Source organism: Capricornis sumatraensis, chromosome 1 (genome assembly GCF_032405125.1).
Source record: "Capricornis sumatraensis isolate serow.1 chromosome 1, serow.2, whole genome shotgun sequence".
Taxonomy (NCBI): domain Eukaryota; kingdom Metazoa; phylum Chordata; class Mammalia; order Artiodactyla; family Bovidae; genus Capricornis; species Capricornis sumatraensis.
Window position 1 is genome coordinate 231,255,004 of NC_091069.1, and position 23,237 is coordinate 231,278,240.

General features: G+C 39.6%; 1 protein-coding gene across 1 annotated transcript in view; it reads left to right on the forward strand.

The window, feature by feature from the left end:
- The window catches only part of SLC9A9 (solute carrier family 9 member A9), a 649,412-nt gene that overhangs the window by 162,552 nt on the left and 463,623 nt on the right, over positions 1–23,237 (forward strand). The window contains exon 5 of the mRNA XM_068974483.1: positions 14,427–14,542. Within this exon, the coding sequence (XP_068830584.1) occupies positions 14,427–14,542 (116 nt within the window). The remainder of the gene's footprint in view (positions 1–14,426; positions 14,543–23,237) is intronic.

Here is a 23,237-nt window from a genome sequence, read left to right on the forward strand (position 1 = left end):
ATTCATGTCTGACTCTATCAGTCCTTCAAGAAATTTTCATCTCCAATGCTTTCTTCCCCCAGACCATGGTTCTCCTTTCCTCCCCTGAACCCTGTATGACTTTAGCTTTCTTACCAAACTTGTTATTTTTCATTTAATAGTCCAACTATTTACACACATAGTTTGTCCCTTTTCCTAAGCTGTCAGCTCCCAGAGGGCAGAAGCTGTATCAGAGTCATCTTTGTAACCCTTAATGTCTAGAAAGCTGGGTAATGTGTGAATAGAATGGAGACGGGAAAAGAGAAAGCAGAAGGCAGAACAGAAGAGATGCGCTGATTCTCTTCAAATTAGTCAAGTAAGATAGGTACACAAAGGACACAAGAGTGGAATTTAGAATCTGAATGAAAGAAGGGAGATTTGTTAACCACATAAAGGGACAGATAAGGCAGACACAAGTTGAAAGAAGGATGGCAGCAAGAGAGAATGATGGCATCCAGTAAGCATTAGGTGTGGTTCTCTGAAAGGACAAGGTAGGAGGCCCAGGTTGTAGAGAGATGAAGAGCTGAGGTTCCTCAGAGCACTTTAAGGGCCAGGCCACCCCAGGTCCTCACACAGGCTGACCAGCTCTGCAAGGGAGGTTGTCATTTAGGGTCCATGATGCCTTTACTGTGACTGTGTCCCACACTGCCTTCATCATTCCCCTCAGTCTTCTCAGAAGCAATCTTCTTTCAGGCCCGAATGAGCCAGCATGCTCCCAGAAAGTGGATTTGAGTAGACATGCAGTCAGGATGCCTGGTCAAGTTCTCAGCTGTGTGTAGTTCACCTTTCAGTAGATCTCAGCTTCTTATGCATTTCAGCATTGCAGCTTACATCCAATCTATATGCATGCTTGACATTTGTATCATATTTCCTCCAAGAACTGTGAAACACTTAATAGGAAGGAAGCTTGTTTCCCTGCAGGCAACTATGTAGATTGCTGTTGGGCCTCCAGGGAAGACCCAAAAAAGTGACAAGTTGACAGGCAAGTGGGCAGTAGAGTGTAGAAAAATGGACTCACTTAACTCTGTTTCAAGGGTCTCAAGATCCCAAAGCCTTATACCCCAACTATGGATAAAGACAAATGTATTTCATCACAACTGCCTCTCTGCAGTCTTTCCATTCTTGCAAATCATAGTGACCATTTTTTTCTAGGCCCATAGGAAGCCTGATATAAAATGGACTTAAAGGAAAATCATGAAAGGCCTGGTGCTTTCCATATCCTCTTACAGTCAGATTTGATGCTGAAATGCAAGGTCTTCTAGGCCATTCCTAACTCTTAAAAAGCTGGTCCCATTGTGTATCATGTCAAAAACATTCACCAAAATAGTACAATCGTACAATAAGGATTGGTAGTATCTCACATGACTGAATATAAATATAACTTTTCACTCAATAATCCTATTTCTGTCAATTTACTTTGAAGATTCATCTTCAAAAATATGAAACAAAATATGCACAAGTTTATTCATTGTAGTATTATTTATAATAGCAAAATATTGAGAGCAATCTACATGCATATATGCAGAGCAGATTGATAGAATAAGCCACTATATGTCCATGCAATGGCATAATATGCAGCTATAAAAATGAAAAATATCTCTATAAATCAATATGAAGTGATTTACAGAGTATTTTAAGTAGAAGATACAGGTAATATGCTATATTTTTGTAAGAAAGTATATGAAATAAGAATATATAACCATTTTTGCAAAAGAATCATAGGAAAGATAAATCAGAAGTGAGTGAAACTGAACATCTGAAGGGGATGAGTTGAAATAAAGAAGAAATTGCAACAAAGAGACAGAGATGTCTCTAAATATACTGTTTTCATAGTTTTGGTTTTTTGACCCATGTAAATATTTCACCATACAAAAAATAAAATTAAATCATCAAATATGTGGAAAGATCCTAAAACTGAATGTAAACAGAAAGAAATAAACAAATCCACATATTAAATTGGTAAGATAACTATCAGTTCAGTTCAGTCATTCAGTCATGTCTGACTCTTTGTGACCCCATGAATTGCAGCACACCAGGCCTCCCTCTCCATCACCAACTCCTGGAGTTCACTTAAACTCACGTCCATCAAGTCGGTGATGCCATCCAGCCATCTTATCCTCTGTCGTCCCCTTTTCCTCCTGCCTCCAATCCCTCCCAGCATCAGAGTCTTTTCCAATGAGTCAACTCTTTGCATGAGGTGGCCAAAGTACTGGAGTTTCAGCTTTAGCATCATTCCCTCCAAAGAAATCCCAGGGCTGATCTCCTTCAGAATGGACTGGTTGGATCTCCTTGCAGTCCAAGGGACTCTCAAGAGTCTTCTCCAACACCACAGTTCAAAAGCGTCAATTCTTTGGCACTCAGCTTTCTTCACAGTCCAACTCTACATCCGTACATGACCACAGGAAAAACCATAGCCTTGAATAGATGGACCTTTGTTTTCAAAGTAATGTCTCTGCTTTTCAATGTGCTATCTAGGTTGGTCATAACTTTTCTTCCAAGGAGTAAGCATCTTTTAATTTCATGGCTTCAGTCACCATCTGCAGTGATTTTGGAGCCCAAAAAAATAAAGTCTGACACTGTTTCCACTGTTTCCCTCTCTAATCTATTTGCCATGAAGTGATGGGACCAGATGCCATGATCTTTGCTTTCTGAATGTTGACCTGTAAGCCAACTTTTTCACTCTCCTCTTTCACTTTCATCAAGAGGCTTTTTAGTTCCTCTTCACTTTCTGCCATAAGGGTGGTATCATCTGCATGTCTGAGGTTATTGAGGTTATTGATATTTCTCCCGGAAATCTTGATTCCAGCTTGTGCTTCTTCCAGTCCAGCGTTTCTCATGATGTACTCTGCATATAAGTTAAATCTTTTTCCTATTTGGAACCAGTCTGTTGTTCCATGTCCAGTGCTAACTGTTGCTTCCTGACCTACATATAGGTTTCTCAGGAGGCAGGTCAGATGGTCTGGTATTCCCATCTCTTGAAGAATTTTCCACAGTTTATTGTGATCCACACAGTCAAGGGCTTTGGCGTAGTCAACAAAGCAGAAATAGATGTTTTTCTGGAACTCTCTTGCTTTTTTGATGATCCAGCGGATATTGGCAATTTGATCTCTGGTTCCTCTGCCTTTTCTAAAACCAGCTTGAACATCTGGAATTTCACGGTTCACGTATTGCTGAAGCCTGGCTTGGAGAATTTTGAGCATTACTTTACTAGCATGTGAGATGAGTGCAATTGTGTGGTAATTTGAGCATTCTTTGGCATTGCCTTTCTTTGGGATTGGAATGAAAACTCACCTTTTCCAGTCCTGCTGAGTTTTCCAAATTTGCTGGCATATTGAGTGCAGCACTTTGACAGCATCATCTTTCAGGATTTGAAATAGCTCAACTGGAATTCCATCACTTCTACTAGCTTTGTTCGTAGTGATGCTTTCTAAGACCCACTTGACTTCACATTCCAGGATGTCTGGCTCTAGGTGAGTGATCACACTATCATGATTATCTTGGTTGTGAAGATCTTTTTTGTACATTTCTCCTGTATATTCTTGCCACCTCTTCTTAATATCTTCTGCTTCTGTTAGGTCCATACCAATTCTGTCCTCTATCAAGCCCATCTTTGCATGAAATGTTCCCTTGGTATCATTCTGTAATTTTGAGATTGCATCCAAATACTGCATTTCAGACTCTTTTGTTGACCATGATGGCTATCCCATTTGTTCTAAGGGATTCCTGCCCACAGTAGTAGATATAATGGTCATTGAATTAAATTCACCCATTCCAGTCCATTTTAGTTTGCTGATTCCTAGAATGTTGACATTCACTCTTGCCATCTCCTGTGTGACCACTTCCAATTTGCCTTGATTCATGGACCTAACATTCCTGGTTCCTATGCAATATTGCTCTTTACAGCATCGGACCTTGCTTCTATCACCAGTCACATCCACAGCTGGGTATTGTTTTTGCTTTGTCTCCATCCCTTCATTCTTTCTGGAGTTATTTCTCCACTGATCTCCAGTAGCATATTGGGCACCTACTGACCTGGGGAGTTCCTCTTTCAGTGTCCTATCATTTTGCCTTTTCATACTGTTCATGGAGTTCTCAAGGCAAGAATACTGAAGTGGTTTGCCATTCCCTTCTCCAGTGGACCACATTCTGTCAGACCTCTCCACCATGATTCGCCAGTCTTGGGTGGCCCCACAGGGCATGGCTTTGTCTCATTGAGTTAGACAAGGCTCTGGTCCTAGTGTGATTAGATTGACTAGTTTTCTGTGAGTGTGATTTCAGTGTGTCTGCCCTCTGATGCCCTCTTGCAACACCTACCGTCTTACTTGGGTTTCTCTTACCTTGGACATGCGGTATCACTTCACGGATGCTCCAGCAAAATGTAGTCATTGCTCCTTACCTTGGACGAGGGGTATCTCCTCACTACTGCCCCTCCTGAACTATACAGAAGGAAAAAATCTAATATAAATAATTTTTGGTGATGGTCATTGGACTATACTTCTCAATGAGACATATTCTAAAAATAACCGTGAAGGAATTTTGAAACTTTCTAACAGTATTTTTTTGGTATTGACATGAATATAATAATTTCAAAATTATTTGCATGTATTACAGCAAAGAGCAAAGGAGTAAATATATTGGTATTGTTGAGAACCAGGGAGGTTGAAAACTTGTTGGAGAAAATCATTGTGGAGGAATGCAATACAAAGAAAGAATGGGAAAAAGAGAGGAAAAATCTGTAGTATTGGATTGGAATTATAGGTGTTAATGGGCTTCCCTGGTGGCTCAGATGGTAAACAATCCTCCTACAGTGCAGAAGACCCGGGTTGGATCCCTGGGTTGGGAAAATGCCTTGGAGAAGAGAACTGACTACCTACTCCAGTATTCTTGCCTGGAGAATTCCATGGTCAGAGGAGCCTGGTGGGCTACAGTCCATGGGTTTGTAAAGAATTGGACATGACTGAGCAACTAACACTTTCACTTTTTGCACAATAAAGATAACAAATATTTTCATCATTTAAAAAAAAAATTCTACCAGAAACAAAGAATGTAGTAATTGACTTTTTGAATTTAAGAAGTCAAGGCAAAGATATCTTAAATTTTCTACATAATACTAAATGCTAAATAGTAGTACTAAATACTAAAGAGTAGAAAGGAACATCAGAGAAGGCGATGGCACCCCACTCCAGTACTCTTGCCTGGCAAATCCCATGGACAAAGGAGCCTGGTAGGCTGCAGTCCATGAGGTTGCTAAGAGTCGGACACAACTGAGCGGCTTCACTTTCACTTTTCACTTTCATGCATTGGAGAAGGAAATGGCAACCCACTCCAGTGTTCTTGCCTGGAGAATCCCAGGGACGGGGGAGCCTGGTGGGCTGCCGTCTATGTGGTCACACAGAGTCGGACACGACTGAAGCAACTTAGCAGCAGAAAGGAACATATGTTTAAGTCTCATTTCTATCCTTTGCTGGATTTCTTGTCTGTAATATTTGTAATATAAGAGTCATGATGGCTGCTTAACTGGTATGTGTGCGTGAGAGAGAGAGAGGATATAAAAAATAGAAAATGCACTAACATGGTAGCTCTACAGAGTAAGAACTCAACATATGCTCATACGTTCACTCTCTTCTTCCTTCACCCATTTTTATTTCTATTATTTTCATTCCTTCTTAAAATCTCAGGGCCAGAGAACCACCTTCCCAATGACAGATAAGTGCCTTAAGAAGAACTAAAGTTTGTAATCCCATGAACTGTAGCCTTCCAGGTTCCTCTGTCCATGGAATTCTCTAGGCAAGAATACTGGAGTGGGTTGCTATTCCCTTCTCCAGGGGATCTTCCTGACCCAGGGTTTGAACCCAGTTCTCTCACATTGGCAGGCAGTTTCTTTACCCTCTGAGCTGCCAGGAAAGGCAAGAGAGTAGGGGAGGAGAAGCCATGGACAAGACTGTGATTCTACAGTTGTCTTTATGATGACTGTTGCAAACATTTTTGATTGGTCAAGTGTCCTGGCATAGAATTTCCCAACCTCAGTACACACTTCTGCTGTTGACAATGAACCTTCCCCTCGTCCCTCCTCTTCCGCCTACCCCCGTCCCATTCCCTTATCAGACTCCTCTTTCCACACAAGGTCAGAAAAGTTGGATGCAACCGTTCCCTTCATCTCATACCTGTCTCCCTCTACCCCTTTCAGAGGAAAGCGGATCAAGGGCAGGCAGTCTGCAGTCTTCCTAGTTCCTTGTCCAAGAACTGGACAGGAGCTCGCTTGTCACCATGGCAAAGCTGAGTGAGCCTACTTGATCCCCGATTTTCTTTTAAGTTGCCCACAAGCCACCCACCCTCTTATTCCTTCACCCTCTTATTCTCCCCACTTTTCAATAAAACAGAAGGAGAAGCAAAATCTTGGGACTGGTGGGAAAAGTAGAACGGGCCAAAGAGGTCATCTAGTTTGTGAGATCTTAGTACTTGATTGAGCTACAGTAGGGCCCACAGACTTCATGGGTTTCTTGGGGTAGAGCGACCCATACTGGTTACTGAGGTAAAGGCCATAAATAGAACCACAAAGGAGACAGGACAAGCCTTTCCCCATCACCTCTGCTGTGGGCAATAGATGGCAGATGGTTCTCCAGATTGCTAAAGCAGAGGTTTCATTTCTTTGTCCGTTGGATTGTGTACTGTTCCAAAAAGAAACTACCTTTAGTAGGAAAGGGATTCCCTGGTGGTTCAGAGGGTAAAGAGTCTGCCTGCAATGCGAGAGACCCAAGTTTGATCCCTGGATCAGGAAGATCACCTGGATAAGAAAATTGCAACCCACTCCAGTATTCTTGCCTGAAAAATCCCATGGACAGAGGAGACTGGTTGGTATAGTCCATAGGTTCACAAAGAGTCAGATATGATCGAGCAACTTCACTTTCACTTTTCTTAATAGGAAAGGTTTTGCATTCTAAGGGGAAAAAAATAAGTAGTTTGGGCATATCTTATATAGGTGTGGCATTACAGGCAGTCTCCTTACTTGAATGTGTATTTCACATTCAGCAAATATGCTACCTTCTTCTCAAAGTCTTTCCTGTGTCCCCAAGGGACCTGCTTCTCTTCTGAGGATTGAATGCCCTTGATGTGCACCTCTCCTGCAACACTTAGCACTTTCTGTGGCTCAGAGGTTAAAGCGTCTGCCTGCAATGCGGGAGACCTGGGTTCTATCCCTGGGCCGGGAAGATCCCCTGGAGAAGGAAATAGCAACCCACTCCAGTATTCTTGCCTGGAGAACCCCATGGACGGAAGAGCCTGGTGGGCTACAGTCCACGGGGTCGCAAAGAGTCGGACACGACTGAGCGACTTCACTTTCACTTTCACTCTGCTTTGTAGGTGACTTGTCCCTCCCTCCTGAGGATGGAAGTCATGGCTGGCTTATTTTTGCATTTCTCATAGGCTTTAGTAAAGACTTTTATAACAGGAAATATTGTATATGTACATATGTATGTATACACACACACACACATATATATATAGAGAGAGCGAGCATTCACTATCATATATATATACACACACACATGCATACATACACAGTGAGGAACAATGACAAAGAGGAGAATCATCTCTATGACACTTGTGGGAGTCGCCCATGGTCCTATAGACCCTCTAAGGTCCATATCAGTTCAGTCGCTCAGTTGTGTCTGACTCTTTGCGACCCCGTGAATCGCAGCATGCCAGGCCTCCCCGTCCATCACCAACTCCTGGAGTTCACTCAGATTCACGTCCATCGAGTCAGTGATGCCATCCAGCCATCTCATCCTCGGTCGTCCCCTTCTCCTCCTGCCCCCAATCCCTCCCAGCATCAGAGTCTTTTCCAATGAGTCAACTCTTCGCATGAGGTAGCCAAAGTACTGGAGTTTCAGCTTTAGCATCATTCCTTCCAAAGAAATCCCAGGGCTGATCTCCTTCAGAATGGACTGGTTGGATTTCCTTGTAGTCCAAGGGACTCTCAAGAGTCTTCTCCAACACCACAGTTCAATTCGCCACTTTGTGCCACTAATCTTGAGAATGCAGAATTCTTATTTTGTAACTCTTTTTTTGTGTGTCACAGATGTTTGTGAGCATCTGTGAGATGTGAACCTCTTCACGACTTCTTCCTCATATCTTTTATATCAACTCAAGTCTCATCCCAATCTTCCAAATAGAGAAAGACCTGACTCCCCTCAAAACCAAACTCCCCAATGGATGGATGTGTTGCCTGTCTCAATTACCTGATTTTCTAATCTCACTTTAGTTCCCGCATTCCAAATGACCCTAAGTAAAAGGGCCCTCTTTTCAGCACTCAGCTCTATGCATCATTCCTCCCTGAAGCACTCTTCTTCTGACTCCTATGACACTCTACCAGATTTCCACTCACGCCTCTGTTGACTGATTCTTGATATCCTCTGCTCCTCATCATCTCTACTTCATCTTCAAATGCTGGAGTTCCCAGGCCTCAAGTCATGGGTCCTCGTCCACTTTATGTTCTCTTCACACTTTCATCCACACCCTAGGCTGCAATAACACATACCACACAGTTCTCTCAAATTTGCTTTTAGGCAAATCATGCAGTCCAACTCCGAATGCCCTACAAGCTAGAAGACCTTGGCAATCCCACCCATCCCAGTATTGATTAATTATGAATTCTCTCATAGAAACAGAACAGATTGATTGTTGCAGGAGCAGAGGGCAAGGGGGAGGTGGGAAAAGTGAATGAAGATGGTATAAGATGCAAACTTCCAGTTGTAAAATGAATAAGATCTGGGGATGTAATATATACATGGCTACTATAGTTAGTAACACTTTCTTGTGCATTTGAAAGTTGCTAAGAGAGTAAATCATAAAAATTCTTTGAAGTTCTCACCACCTAAAAAAACAGACTATAACTGTGAGGTGATGGATATGTTAATCAACCCTATTGTAATCATTTTGCTATATATATATATCAAATCGTCATACTGTACACCTTAAACTGACATAATGTTATATGTGAATTATATCTCAATAAACCTATAAAGAAAAAGAATTTCTGATTTTTCCAGTGGGATATTGCCCTTGAATGTGTGGCAGAAAAAAATAAACTGTGAGATTGAAACTCTCTAAAATGTGAACAAATAAATGGAGAAAGAACTTATCCAGAGGAAATGTTTTGAGTGTAGAAATAAGAAATCTAGGTGCAGATTATAATCTTTGTATTGCCTTCAGATCCTGTCGGTGCTGTGCTTTCCCACTGCGGAGTGAGGTCCATGTAATGGTCTGTTTCACGTGCCTTCACAGGCAAGGATGTGTCTCTTCTGACAGTTAACAGGCCTGGTCCATACAGCTGTCTCCAAACTAACAGCAAGTCCCCTTGCTTATCTCTAGCAATTCAAAAAACTGTCTTTTCCAGTGGATCTATTCATAGCTTGATCAAGACTGTTTTTTAAAAAGAAGATGTATTCTCAAAAAAAAAAAAAATTCCTGAGAGAGACTGAGATGGCACACTTAAAGATCATCCAAGCAATTGAGCCTTCTGGAACTTTTTGTTTTGAAACATATTTGCAGCATGTCTTTAGGTGTGGAGTTTTAATAGTGTGAAACAAGCTCATGGAATTTAAAAACAGTACGTGTGTCACAAACACTCAAGTATCTGGAGCTTTGTGTAGAGCATTTCCCCAAATTCTTTTTTATCCAATGCCTTCTGTTGGCATAAGTGATATGACTGCCATCCTGTCATACTCTGCTCTTTGAAGGCAGGTCATGGATTTTCACCTTTGTATCCTCCATAGCATAAGCACTCTGCTTTTTAAAAAATAACTCTAAGTGACTATTTGTTGAAATCAGTGTTATCAGCAATTTTGCGTATATGGAAGTTCTACTTCTGCCCTTCTCTGTGGCCTGTGACAGTCACTCAGTCATGGTTGACTCTTTGTGACACCATGGACTGTATAATCCATGGAATTCTCCAGACCTGAATACTGGAATGGGTAGCCATTTCCTTCTCCAGGGGATCTTCCTAACCCAGGGGTTGAACCCAGGTCGCCCTCATTGCAGGCAGATTCTTTACCAGCTGAGCCACCAGGGAAGCCTTCTCTGTGACCTGGGATGTCCCATACAGACTGACCCCAGAAGGATATCTCACCTGGTTTCATTTACCATCTTCACAGCTTTGCATGCACTGGACTTAACTGGCTCCCCTCTCCCCATCCGTCCACATCTTTCCTGTATCCTGAGCCATCTGAGATGCTTTCAGTGAAGTGTTGATAGCACGTGCTACTCTATGAGAATGTGGGTGGTTCTAATGGGTTCACTTTTTAATTCTCCCAGTTAATATAGTTATAACTAGTTGGTTACAATAATGTAGCAACAATAGCAATAGTTGCCATTTATTTAAAAAGTGTCTGGCACATAACACACTAATTATTGACATTGTAATCACCAGTGACAATGTCCATTGTTATTAATAATAGCAAAATGATCACATGGAGCTCATACTGCACTGGGCCTTTGTTCTCTTGCCTATCTCAAAGAAGATATTGGAATTATAGTTATTTTGGGTCCGGGAGTTGATTTGGAGTTACAAGTCACTTAATTTCTTTTTAAAAGCATACAAACTGTGTATACAGGGGTGTGTGTGTGTGTGTGTACATGCACATGTGTTTCTCTTCATTTCAAAGCAATTCCAGAGCTTTGTAGAATGGCAGCTATGTGTGCAGGTTTTGGCATCTAGCTGCGCTTGTGCTTAGTCACTCAATCATGTCTGACTCTTTGTGACCCCATGGACTGGAGCCTCCACCAGGCTCCCATATCCATGGGGATTCTCCAATCAAGAATACTGGAGGAGGTTGCCATGCTCTCCTCCAGGGCCTGGGTTCAAATCCAGCTTTGTCACAAGCTAACTTCTGTTTGGCAATTTACTTAACCTCTCTTTTTTAAGAATAACACTTTCAGCTTTGTAAAAAGGAATAATTATAGTATCTAGCTCATAGTCTTGTGAAGATTAAATGACATAATGAGTGTCTACTGGGTCATACAATAGCACTCACTAGTGTACATTGCTTTTCTTTTTATTATTCAGTTCAGTCGCTCAGTCGTGTCCAGCTCTTTGCAACCCCATGAATTGCAGCACGCCAGGCCTCCCTGTCCATCACCAACTCCTGGAGGTCACTCAGACTCACGTCCATCGAGTCAGTGATGCTATCCAGCCATCTTATCCTCTGTCGTCCCCTCTTCCTCCTGCCCCCAATCCCTCCCAGCATCAGAGTCTTTTCCAATGAGTCAACTCTTCGCATGAGGTGGCCAAAGTACTGGAGTTTCAGCTTCAGCATCATTCCTTCCAAAGAAATCCCAGGGCTGATCTCCTTCAGAATGGACTGGTTGGATCTCCTTGCAGTCCAAGGGACTCTCAAGAGTCTTCTCCAACACCACAGTTCACAAGCATCAATTCTTCTGTGCTCAGCCTTCTTCACAGTACAACTCTCACATCCATACATGACCACAGGAGAAACCTATTACTGTTATTTTAAAAGAACTGGAAAATACAGAAAAGGTAAAAAGAAAATAGTCACATACAGTTCCATTTTTATAACCATTAGTAACATCCCAGACTATATGCTTCAGGTCTTTTTCTGTTTATAGATATGCCTATGTTCAGTTTTTGTAAAATTAGAAATTATTATATATCACCACTTTATAAGTTTACTTTTCTTTGCCTAATATACACTCTTGTATGTTGTATTGAGTTTCATATTAGTTCATTATATGTGTGTTCTGTAATTTATTCATTGGACATTTAGATTGCTTTGAATTTTTCACTCATGAATACCAGTAATGTGAAATAATCTAATTACCTTTTAGGTTGTATTCAGATTAATTTCTTGGCAATTTATAGAAAATCATTTAATAAGCTATAGATATAAAACATTTAATACTTTCAAATAAGTTGGCAAATTGGCTTTTATAAAAATTTTAATTGTATTTTCAATAGTATATGACGTTTCTAGTTTCCATGTAACCCTGCCAAGCCAGTATAATATATATGCATGCATATATCTTATCTCACCCAATCTAATGACTTCTATTGGGCAATATGGGGCAAGTTGTTTTAATTCTGAGCCTCAGATTCCTAACCTGTAAAATTAACTAATGAGAATAGAATTCAGAAATACAGTCACAGGTTTTAAAGTTGATATTGATTCCAGAGCTTCTCCATGCTCCATATTGGAAGTGTAGCTCAAATGAGGAAAGACTGTAGTGAAGTCGAGTTAACACCAGATGAGGCTGAGGGGATGATTGTCAGCGAGCATTTCCCTAGTGCTGTCATGACTGCTCAGAATGTCTCAGTGTTTATCAGTGTTCATCAGACATGCATATTCTAATTCAGAGGGTGATGGGCATAACATATATAATTAAAATCTGTTTTATTTATTGCCATCTGCTTTGCTTTAAAATGCATGCTCCATAAGGACAGAGATCTTTGTCTTATTTATTGATGTATTTTAAACACCCAACACAGAGCCTGATGTGTAGTAAAGTTTCAGTAATAAGTATCTATTGAATAAGCAAATAAACTGAATGAAGCTACCCTATACCTTTCCAGAGGCTTCACCCTCTGGTAACCAGCAGAATGCCCTCCCCAGGATAACTGTAGATGAGCTGCCATGACTGGGACCTCTTTCCAGAAACCATTGCTGTGTCCCATTACACAGTCTTTCTCAGATATGTTAATACCGGCAGACTGGTTGAGATCCAGCCTCCCCTTCTAGAATCCACATACTTCGCAGAAATATTGGGTCTTTCTACTGTAACTCATGTTGGTTGTGTTAATAGTTTGACTCAAGAGGAGTATTATTTCCAAGTTCTTAGGGATACTTTCATTGCTGCCCCTTAGTACTATGTAGAACTGCCACTTTATGGACTAGTTGAGAGAATATTATATGATATAACACATAGTAAGAAATATAGAACTGTTCATCTAAGCAATATGCTGTGGTGGTTAAAAACCCAAGACCCAGAGTCAAATTTCCTCAGTTCAAACCTGGATTCCACAATTTAATAATAGTTCTATCAACTTCAGCAAGTTACTTGATCACACAGTGTTCAGTTTTCTCATCTGTAAAATGCAGCTAGTACCTACATTATAGAATCAATGTGTGGGTGAAATAAGTTAAAACATATGAAGAAGTAGAAATAGTAAGTGAATATTATTACTATATCTGTAATACTTGCATTAAGAATTTACTATGTGTCAAAACCCAAATTTATATTACTTCAGATAGTCTTTAAAACAACTCTGTAGACTGACCATTATTGTTATTCATAACTCATGAATAAGGATATTGAGGTTCAGAAGGTTTTAGTAATGTTCTAAAATCACATAGCTAGTGAGTGATAGAAACTGGATTTAAATGTAGATATGTATGAAATATTCTCTCATGGAGAAATTTTTAAGAGAATTAAAATATCTACATTCTCACTGACATTACAGTTTCTAATATCTGATTTCTAGTATTTTTAGTCATGCTTACAATCCTAGAACATTTTTCAAGAAACTAGCTTTAAATGAATGTGAATATCTAAGCAACCATCTAGGGGTCTGAGGGTCTATAATTTTTAAAGACTCTCACAGTCACTTTTAGTGATTCAACTGTGGTCCAGTTTACATGTCTCTGTATTTCCTTTACTAAGACTTAGAAAAATTCAGTCAATTAAATAGTTAAATACAATTTAAAAACTGTAAGGTGACAAAAGATGACCAAAACAGATAATTTGCATTCCATGGTGCTGGTTTGGTAAACATATTATAATCTCACAAAAAGAACAGCTATCCTTGAAGATCAAAATGTAATGATTTCAGGATTCATTTTCAGCAGTGTGTTGAAGTTACAGGCACTCTAACCCAACAGTGATTCTGTGGGTGTAGAAGTGCCCTGACATCAGCAGTTGTAGAGACTCATCCATTGTAAAGTAACTGGTTGGTCAACCAGTTACCTGGTTGGTAAAGTAACTGGTTGGTCAACCAGTGCCTTCTCATCACAGTAACAGACTTGAAATTTGAACCCTTTTCAGATATCCTAGCAGATAAAACAATAAAACTGATAAGTAATCCATTTAAAATGTCTGTGCACCTCTGTATTTATGGGCATGATTTGCTATGCCATGTTTCATGGATAATTTTTTATACCCTGAGATACTTGTTTTCATTGAAGCACACTGTAAAACATTTTGCTGTCTTTTGCCAGGGGAATGAATTGTGATATTTGGTAGGCGGTGTCCTGAGAACTAGCATGGCTACAAATGAGCAGAATAGTGGTAATTTGTGCATCGTGCTTATTTAGGAAGCCCATTAGAGTGTTAACTCTGATGGCATGGGTTTACACAGAATTCAACTTGATGTTTGAAGATCCTATTTTCCTCTTCAACAGGTTAATTATGTATGGCTTTGTGAAGGCTATGGTATATGCTGACCAGCTGAAAAATGGAGACTTTCATTTCACTGACTGCTTGTTTTTTGGTTCACTGATGTCTGCTACAGATCCAGGTAATTGTCCAAATAATATGTTTTCTTCTTTCTGAGAGTCAAACGTTTAAATTGAATTTTTCTCTAAAGAGCATCACCCAAGTCAACATAATAATTCCTTATTCCTTTTCACTTGCAGTTGACATATCTGTTAGTGATTTTAAAAAGCAGGTGAATATTCTAACAGCTCTCAAAAAATGGTTCTCAAAGCAATTTAAAGTAATGGGGAAGACTCTTTAAAATTCTCCACTGTTTGTTTCCCTAGAACATGTAGCCATCTTGACTTGTGGCTCTTAATTCTTCTCTATTCAACTTGTCTTCTTTCAAAAATGCTCCATTGCAGTGGTCCCCAACCTTTTTGGCACCAGGGACCAGTTTTGAAGAAGACAATTTATCCATGTACCAGCAGATTGCGGGGTGGGGGTGGGGGGTGAATAGTTTGGGGTTGATTCAAGCATATTACATCTATTAATGCCACCACTGATCTGACAGGAGTAGAGCTCAGGTCATAATCCAAGCAATGGGGAGAGGCTGCAAATACAGATGAAGCTTCATTCATTCAACCACTGCTCGCCTCCTCCTGTGCGGGCCAGTGCCTAACACGCCATGGGCTGGTACTGGTCTATGGCCCAGGGGTTGGGGACCCTTGCTCTATTGAATTAAATGGTAAAAGATAATTCTGAAAATTGATTACTATATAATGTTTCAAGCATATTAAGAATAGGGAAAATAGTAAAAAGAATTGTCATATACCCTTAATATTATCAAATTATGATAATAATCAAATTTGGCCAAAGTGTTTTATCAGTATCCTCCTACATTCCTTCTCACTATGACTGAATTATATTAAAAACAAGTCTCAGACATCGTATCATTTTATTTGCAAATGTTTTGAAAAATGACAGTTGTCATTATGAAACCTAAAAATATGAACAATCTTAATATTATCAAAGTGCTATCCTCTGTTCAAAAAGGCAGAATTTTCTTTTTGTCATTATCATTATTAGTTCATGTAGTAGTTTGTACAAATTAGAACCCAATTAAAGGCTACACATTACAATTGATGGACATGGCATCTAGTATTTTTTTAATCTATATGTTACCTTTCCCTCTTCTATTTTTCTTGTCACTTATTTATTGCAAAAAGAAAGGCAAATTGTCTTGTGTTTGAATTAAATATGATTGCTTAAAATGTTCCCCTAGCCTCAGGATCTCTTGTAAACTGATGGTTAAATCTAGAAATTGAATCAGATCAGGGTTCATTGTTTTGGCAAGATTGCTTGCTTGCTCTGAGTCTCTACAGAGTCACATCAGGAAGCACAGAGTGTTTGGTGACCCAGCTGTCAGTCTGATCCATCACACTGCTGAATTTCTCCTCCAGCAAAGACCACCAGAACACACCTGTAGTTGAATAAGACATGTTTATTACATGTTATAAGGAAGAAACTGCTCACCAGAGGAACACTGGGACCTCTCAGAGGGTGTTAGAAATAAGTTGTTATAGGATGTGGGCTAATGGTTGGTGATTTTAGGGAGAGCTTAAGGAATCGGGGTTTTGCTCGGGATTAGATGCTGTCAGAAAGCACGAATGATTGGACATTTTAGTAAATCTTCTCTAGCAGGAGGAAAGACTGAATAGAGCCTAAGCCTATAATTGGTAAAGAAACAGCATCACTCATAACAGCCAGGATAGGGATGCTGTGGTTTGGACAGTGTTCATTATTTGTGTTTAAATGTGATTACCCAATAGTCTTGTTTTTGTCTTGATTCTTTATGGTCACAGAGTGAACTTTTCTGATGTTTCATGTGAAATTGTTTACACTCAACAAGAGAAAACCTGTTCCAGCTGATGGGAACAGGCCAGCTCCCGCATACCAGGGCCTGCTCTTCTCTTTCTTAGAACAGCCCAGCAGCACTGGCACCATGTGGCACCTTGTTTTAAATACAGCACCAGAGCCGATGAATCAGCTTCTAAAATTTAACAGCATCCTCAAGTGGTTTATGAATGCATGCAGGCTTTCCTGCTCAGTCACTTCAGTTGTATCCAACTCTTTGTGACCCTGTGGACTGCTGCCTACCAGGCTCCTCTGTCCATGGATTCTCCAGGCAAGAACACTGGAGTGGGTTGCCATGCCCTCCTCCAGGGGATTTTCCCAGCCCAGGGTTTGAACCCACATCTCTTGTGTCACCTGCATTGCAGGTGGATTCTTTACCCACTGAGCCACCTGGGAAACCCCAAGTGGTTTATAGGCACACTAAATTTTGAAATTTAGCTAGTCAAATCAAATCCCAGTCATGGGGAAGTTCTATAATCAAATCCCAATGACCTTCAACCAGACCAATTTACCTGCCTCCTGAGAAATCCATATGCTTGTCAAGAAGTAACAGTTAGAACTGGACATGGAACAAAGGACTGGTTCAAAATCAGGAAAGGAGTACATGAAGGTTGTATATTGTCACCTGACTTATTTAACCCATATGCAGAATACATCATGTGAGAGGCTCAAGCTGGAATCAAGGTTGCCAGGAGAAATATCAATAACCTCAGATAGGTAGATGATACCACCCTTATGGCAGAAAGCTAAGAGGAACTGAAGAGCCTCTTGATGAAAGTGAAAGAAGAGAGTTAAAAAGTTGGCTTAAAACTCAACATTCAGAAAACTAAGGTCATGGCATCTAGTCCCATCACTTCATGGCAAATAGATGGGGAAATAATGGGAACAGTGAGAGACTTTATTTTCTTGGGCTCCAAAATCACTGTAGATGGTGACTGCAGCCATGAAATTAAAAGACGCTTGCTCTTTGAAAGAAAAGCTGTGACAAATCTAGACATCTTATTAAAAAGCAGAGATATCACTTTGCCGACAAAGACCCATGTTGTCAAAGCTGTTGTTTTTCCAGTAGTCATGTACAGATGTGAGAGTTGGATCATAAAGAAGACTGAGTGTCCAAGAATTGATGCTTTCGAACTGTGGTGCTGGAGAAGCCTCTTGAGAGTGCCTTGGACAGCAAGGAGATCAAACCAGTCAATCCTAAAGGAAATCAACTCTGAATATTCATTGGAAGGACTGATGCTGAACCTGAAGCTCCAATACTTTGGCCACTAATGCAAACAGTTGACTCATTGAAAAAGACCCTGATGTTGGGAAAGATTGAAGGCAGGAGAAGAAGGGGATGACAGAGGATGAGATTGTTGGATGACATCACTGGTTTCTATGGACACAAGTTTGAATAAGCTCTGGGAGTTGGTGATGGACAGGGAAGCCTGGTGTGCTGCAGTCCATGGGGTTGCAGAGTCAGACACCACTGAGTGAGTGAACAACAACAAATTTTAGCTAATGACCTTAGTACCCATCAGTGGTTATGCTTGGTCTAGTATGTATTAGGAGTTACAAACTAGTGCTGTGTTAATTCTGTCCTACATTTTTGCATGTATTAGCCGGTACTCTCCCAAAAGAAGTTGTTTTTCAGATCAACCATTTGAGTGCCTGTGATATTATTTAAACAAAAAAATCAGGATAACTTATTGATCTTTGTATTTACTAATTTTTGAAATAATGAATTGTTTCTCTAGCATCTCCCACATATGATCAAGGAGGTATATTTTTTCTTTTCTTACTTTTTTTTTTTTTTGCTTTTTAAAAAATTATTTATTTTAATTGGAGGCTAATAACTTTACAATATTGTAGTGGTTTTTGCCATACTTTGACATGAATCAGCCATGGGTGTACATGTGTCCCCCATTCTGAAGCCCCCCTCCCACCTCCTTCCCCATCTCATCTCTCCCAGTGCACTGGCCCTGAGCGCCTGTCTCATGCTTTGAACCTAGACTGGCGATCTATTTCACATATGGTAATATACATGTTTCAGTGTTAAAGTGTCATATCAATATATGGATTTAAACATAGCTGATATGTTCCCAGCTACTACAGTAATTACACTTTTTGATGATCAAAATGTTCCACTTTTGACAACCAGGGGACTCTTTAGATTTCTTCTGCATCCTTTTGCCATAAACCAAAGTCTTTCAGAGATTCCTTACTTTGGTGCAGGACCAGACATTCCAACCTTATCTTGCATGTTTCCTGTACCCTGAGATGGAAACAAACATTTCTCTAAGAAATCTTGGTTTTTTATAAGAGGGAAATTTATTTAGAGCTTAAAATGTGGGCACTACATGTTTTCATTGCTATTGTATTGGTCATTGTTTCTTAGATATTTTTATTTGTTTTGAAGGAGAAGTAATATCACAAGTTCATATGAATATTGTTAGTTTCCATTTACGTTTACTTAACTGCCTTGAATTTACTTTGTATTTACATTTTTCTTCTGCTACTTTTCTTCTTTCTGTTACATTAATATAATTTCTTATGTGCTTTAAATATATTTTTTCAAGGTTACAATACCCATTATCACTAAAAATATGATTATTGAAAACTGCTTTGGTTTCTTTTTAAACTTTACATATATGCCACTAGGATGAATAGCTAAAAATTACTGTTTTAAGAGTTCTTAAAATAATCCTCTATGTAGTTATGCCACAAGTCAAATATACAATAATGTTCATGTGCTTCACTTTGCTTTTAATTTCTGTTTTAAAATTAGATTAAATATCTACAGAATTCCAAAATGAAAACAATAGAAAAGAAGAGAAATCTAACTTTTATCCCTGTCCTCTCTACTCTGATTTTTCAACCATTTTGGCTGGTTTTTAGTTTACTCTTCTGCTTTAAATCTAAGCAAATAAGCATGAATACATTCAACCAGGCACACATGGTTCATCACCTTGCTGTTCTTTAATTAGCAGTATTTTTTTTTAAAGAATTTTCACAGTCTTTATTTATTTATTTTTACTTTACAATACTGTATTGGTTTTGCCACACATTGACATAAATCCACCACAGGTGTACATGAGTTCCCAACCCTGAACCTCCCTCCCATCACCCTCGCCATATCATCTCTCTGGGTCATCCCAGTGCACCAGCCCCAAGCATTTTGTATCCTGTATCGAACCTAGACTAGCGATTCTTAATTAGCAGTATTTTGAAGAGTAATCCATAGCAACATATAAAGAGCTTTTTCATTTTCTTTTATAGCTGCAGAGCACTCTGTAGTTTATTCAACCAGTTGTCTGTTGATGGACATTTGAGGGATTTTTTTGTCTTTTGTAATTATTAATGGTGTAACAATTAATAACTTTAATAGCTTTTCACATTTTGCCACTGTTTCTTTGGGACAGATTTCTAGAAATAGGTTAAAAAGTATTTGTAATTTTCCTGGATGCCAAATTCCTCCCCATAAAGTTTGTACCATTTTGCATTTAAACTAGCAATGTATGACATTATGTGTTCTGCATAGCCTTGCCAATGCAGAATTCTGCTACAATTTTTAATTTTTACCCACACAATAGGTGAGGGTTTTTATTTCTCTGTGGTTCGACTTATTGCTTTTCTTATTATGAGTAAGATTGAACATTTGCTCATATGTTTAGGGTACATATGCATTTTTCTTGCCGCAAACCAAATGCCTTTAAGTTGCCCTTTTCCTGGTAGGGTTGTTGATATATTTATTTTTCATATTTCAGAAGCCCTTAATATATTGTCTATAATTTAAGTTACAAATACTTTTTGCAGTTTTTTTTAATGTATTATTTTGCTTATGGGATGTGGGAGTAAAAAGCACTTAATGCCTGATTTCTGTTTTCTGGAAGAAGGTGAAATGAAAGTATGTCTCAGATTTGGAACCTGAGGTATTGATTAGAGGATCATAGCTGCAGAGTGGAGTATGGGGATAGACCACTTCGTCTCCAGGCCTGGACACGACTGGCCATGAAGTCATTGCTGGACCATTTCCGGCTACTGTCTCCCAGTGTCAGGGAAATGTAGAAGTCCTTTGGCATCCGTGGAAGCAAGGCCTGCAGATAAAGTGTTTTGAACCCATCAGCGACTTCTAGTTTGTTAGGGTTGTTGGATACTTTGTTTTTCATGGTCAAGTCTCACTTTAGGTCACCTTTGAACAAATCTGCATGTTGAAAAAGCATTGTATCCGTTGTTTCTTAGTTCCAGTGCTCATGGCCAAGTTGTTGCAGTCTATGGAATGACTCAGCCAGCTCCAAGCACAAGCTTTGTTCCTCCTGTGACTAGTGATCATTCCTGAGGTTATGTTTACATGACACAGGAGAAGTGATTGAAATAGAAAAAAATATCTGGCTCAGTAAGATGGCTATTAATCTGTATCATATCAAACAGCTGAGCAGACTGACTCTTTTAAAATACAAAATTGACTCACAGCCATAAAGAGAATCTTGGAAACCAAGTCCACTTTTCAAACCTGGCACAGACCAGCTGTGCAACTTTGGGCACCACTTTACCTCTCTAGATTTTATGGGTTCCTGGAAGTGGAAGATATTCGATCTCATCTTTTCCAACCACTTCATTTTACAGATGAAAAAACTGACTTTTCATCTGTAAAATGAAAAGTTTTGACTAGAGCCTTTTGCAGCTCTAACATTTTGTGATTCTTAAGAATTTCTGTGAGATTTTTTTTTTTAATTTTAAAACAAGTTTTTTTGCTTTTGTTTTTGTTTTTAGTAGTAGTTCAAAGTGAAGCTCAAGCCCTTCACCCAGACATTTTGGGGTTCTAACCCCAACTCAGCAAATGTTAGAGAAGATCTTGGCTCAGATGGTAAAGTGTCTGCCTACAAAGCAGAAGACCCAGGTTCAATCCCTGGGTCAGGAAGATCCCCTGGAGAAGGAAATGGCAACCCACTCTAGTACTCTTGCCTGGAAAATCCCATGGATGAAGGATCCTGGTAGGCTACAGTCCATGGGGTCGCAAAGAGTCAGACACGACTGAGCGACTTCACTTTCACTTTACTTTCACATAGCAGAGACCCACAGATGAACAGAAATACTTAAGCTCCCTTCTATTCTGGGAATTAATTGTTATATTAAAACATACTGAGTATACTCTCTGCTAAATTGGTACAATTTAAGATCTTCAACAACCTTTAAACACCTAGTTAATCTTATCCCACAATTACACATTTATTGCCTAAATTATTGTGACTCACTAATGAGAACCTATGCTTGCTCTCCAGGTCTGATTTTTCTTGGCCTTCTTTAAATTAATTCTTTCCCATTTAGCCTTAGCTAAATCTTAGCTAGGTGTTATTAACTATCCATATTTTTCTTTTATAGATACATATTTAGACTTAAATCTAATTCTTCCTCCATGTTTCCGACTCTCTTCAGCCAATTTTCGGTTTACCTCCAGTTAGGATGATTTGGCTGTTATTTGATTGATTTCACTTCCTCCTTTCCTCTCTGATGAAGGTCTTACTACTGATGTAAGGGTCATCAGCATCCCTTAACAGAAAGAGTGGATAAGTAAAGGCAGAGGCCCCAAAGAGACTGTGTATAAGAAATTGCAGGGTGGGGGAAGAGAGAAATACTTAGAGGGCTTGGTCACTGAACTAGCTCATCTTCAGTTGTGTCCCATATGTGTGCGCTCAGTTACTAGGTCATGTCTGACTCTTTGTCACCCCATGGACTATAGTCCCCCAGGCTTCTCTGTCCATGGAATTTCCCAGGCAAGAATACTGGAGTAGGTTACTCGTTCCTCGTATAGGAGATTTTCCCCATCCAGGGATCAAAGCTGCATCTCCTGTGTCTCTTACATTAGCTGGTGAATTCTTTACCACTGAGCCCACCTGGAAAGCCCCAGGTTTATTTAAACAATAATAACAGGAGGATGGGGAAGGGAAGAAAAACAGCTCATAACATGGCAATATTGTAGGGTGAAATTCTCAGCAGCTGGAAATAGATTCCATAGTTAATATCCTTTACTTGACAAATGGTCAAAGCCTATCAGGAAACCCTCTGGCCTAATATCATCGTCCTGTCTCTTTCCTCATTGACTTGGGTTCCAGTTTGGTAAATTTAGATTATCCAAGATAATGGTTTTTATTATTAAGTTTGAAAAATCCCTTTATATGGAGTGGGTGAGACAGAGAGGTCATCAGTGTATGTAAAGACACTTGGGAATCACAATGTACCTGTGTGCTATTCTTTGAACATGTCAGTCTTAATTTTTATTAATGACTAGTCAATTTACAATGTTATATTAGTTTCAGATGTACAACAAAGTGATTCAGTATTTTATATATTATACTCCATTTCAAGTTATTGCAAAATAGCAGTTATATTTCCCTGTGCTGTATAATATATCCTTGCTGTTATTTTATACATATTAGTTTGTATTTCTTAATACCATACTTACATCTCGCCCTTCCTCCCTTTTTCCTCACTGGTAAATACTAGTTTGTTCTCTATATCCGCAAGTTTTTATCTATTTTGTTATATATATTCACCTGTTTTATTTTTTAGACTGTACATATAAGTGATAATATGGGCTTCCCCGGTGGCTCAGACAGTAAAGAATCTGCCTGCAATGCAGGAGACCTGGGTATGATCCCTGGGTTGGGACAATCCTCTGGAGGAGGGCATGGCAACCCACTCCAGTAATATGACCTGGAGAATCCCCATGGACAGAGGAGCCTGACCGGCTACAGTCCATGGTGTCAGAAAGAGTCAGACATGACTGAACGACTGATCACATAAGGGATAACATAGTGTATTTGTCTTTCTCTGGCTAATTTCTCTAAGCAGGATACCCTGTAGGTCCATCCACATTGCTGAAGTGGCAGAAAATTTCT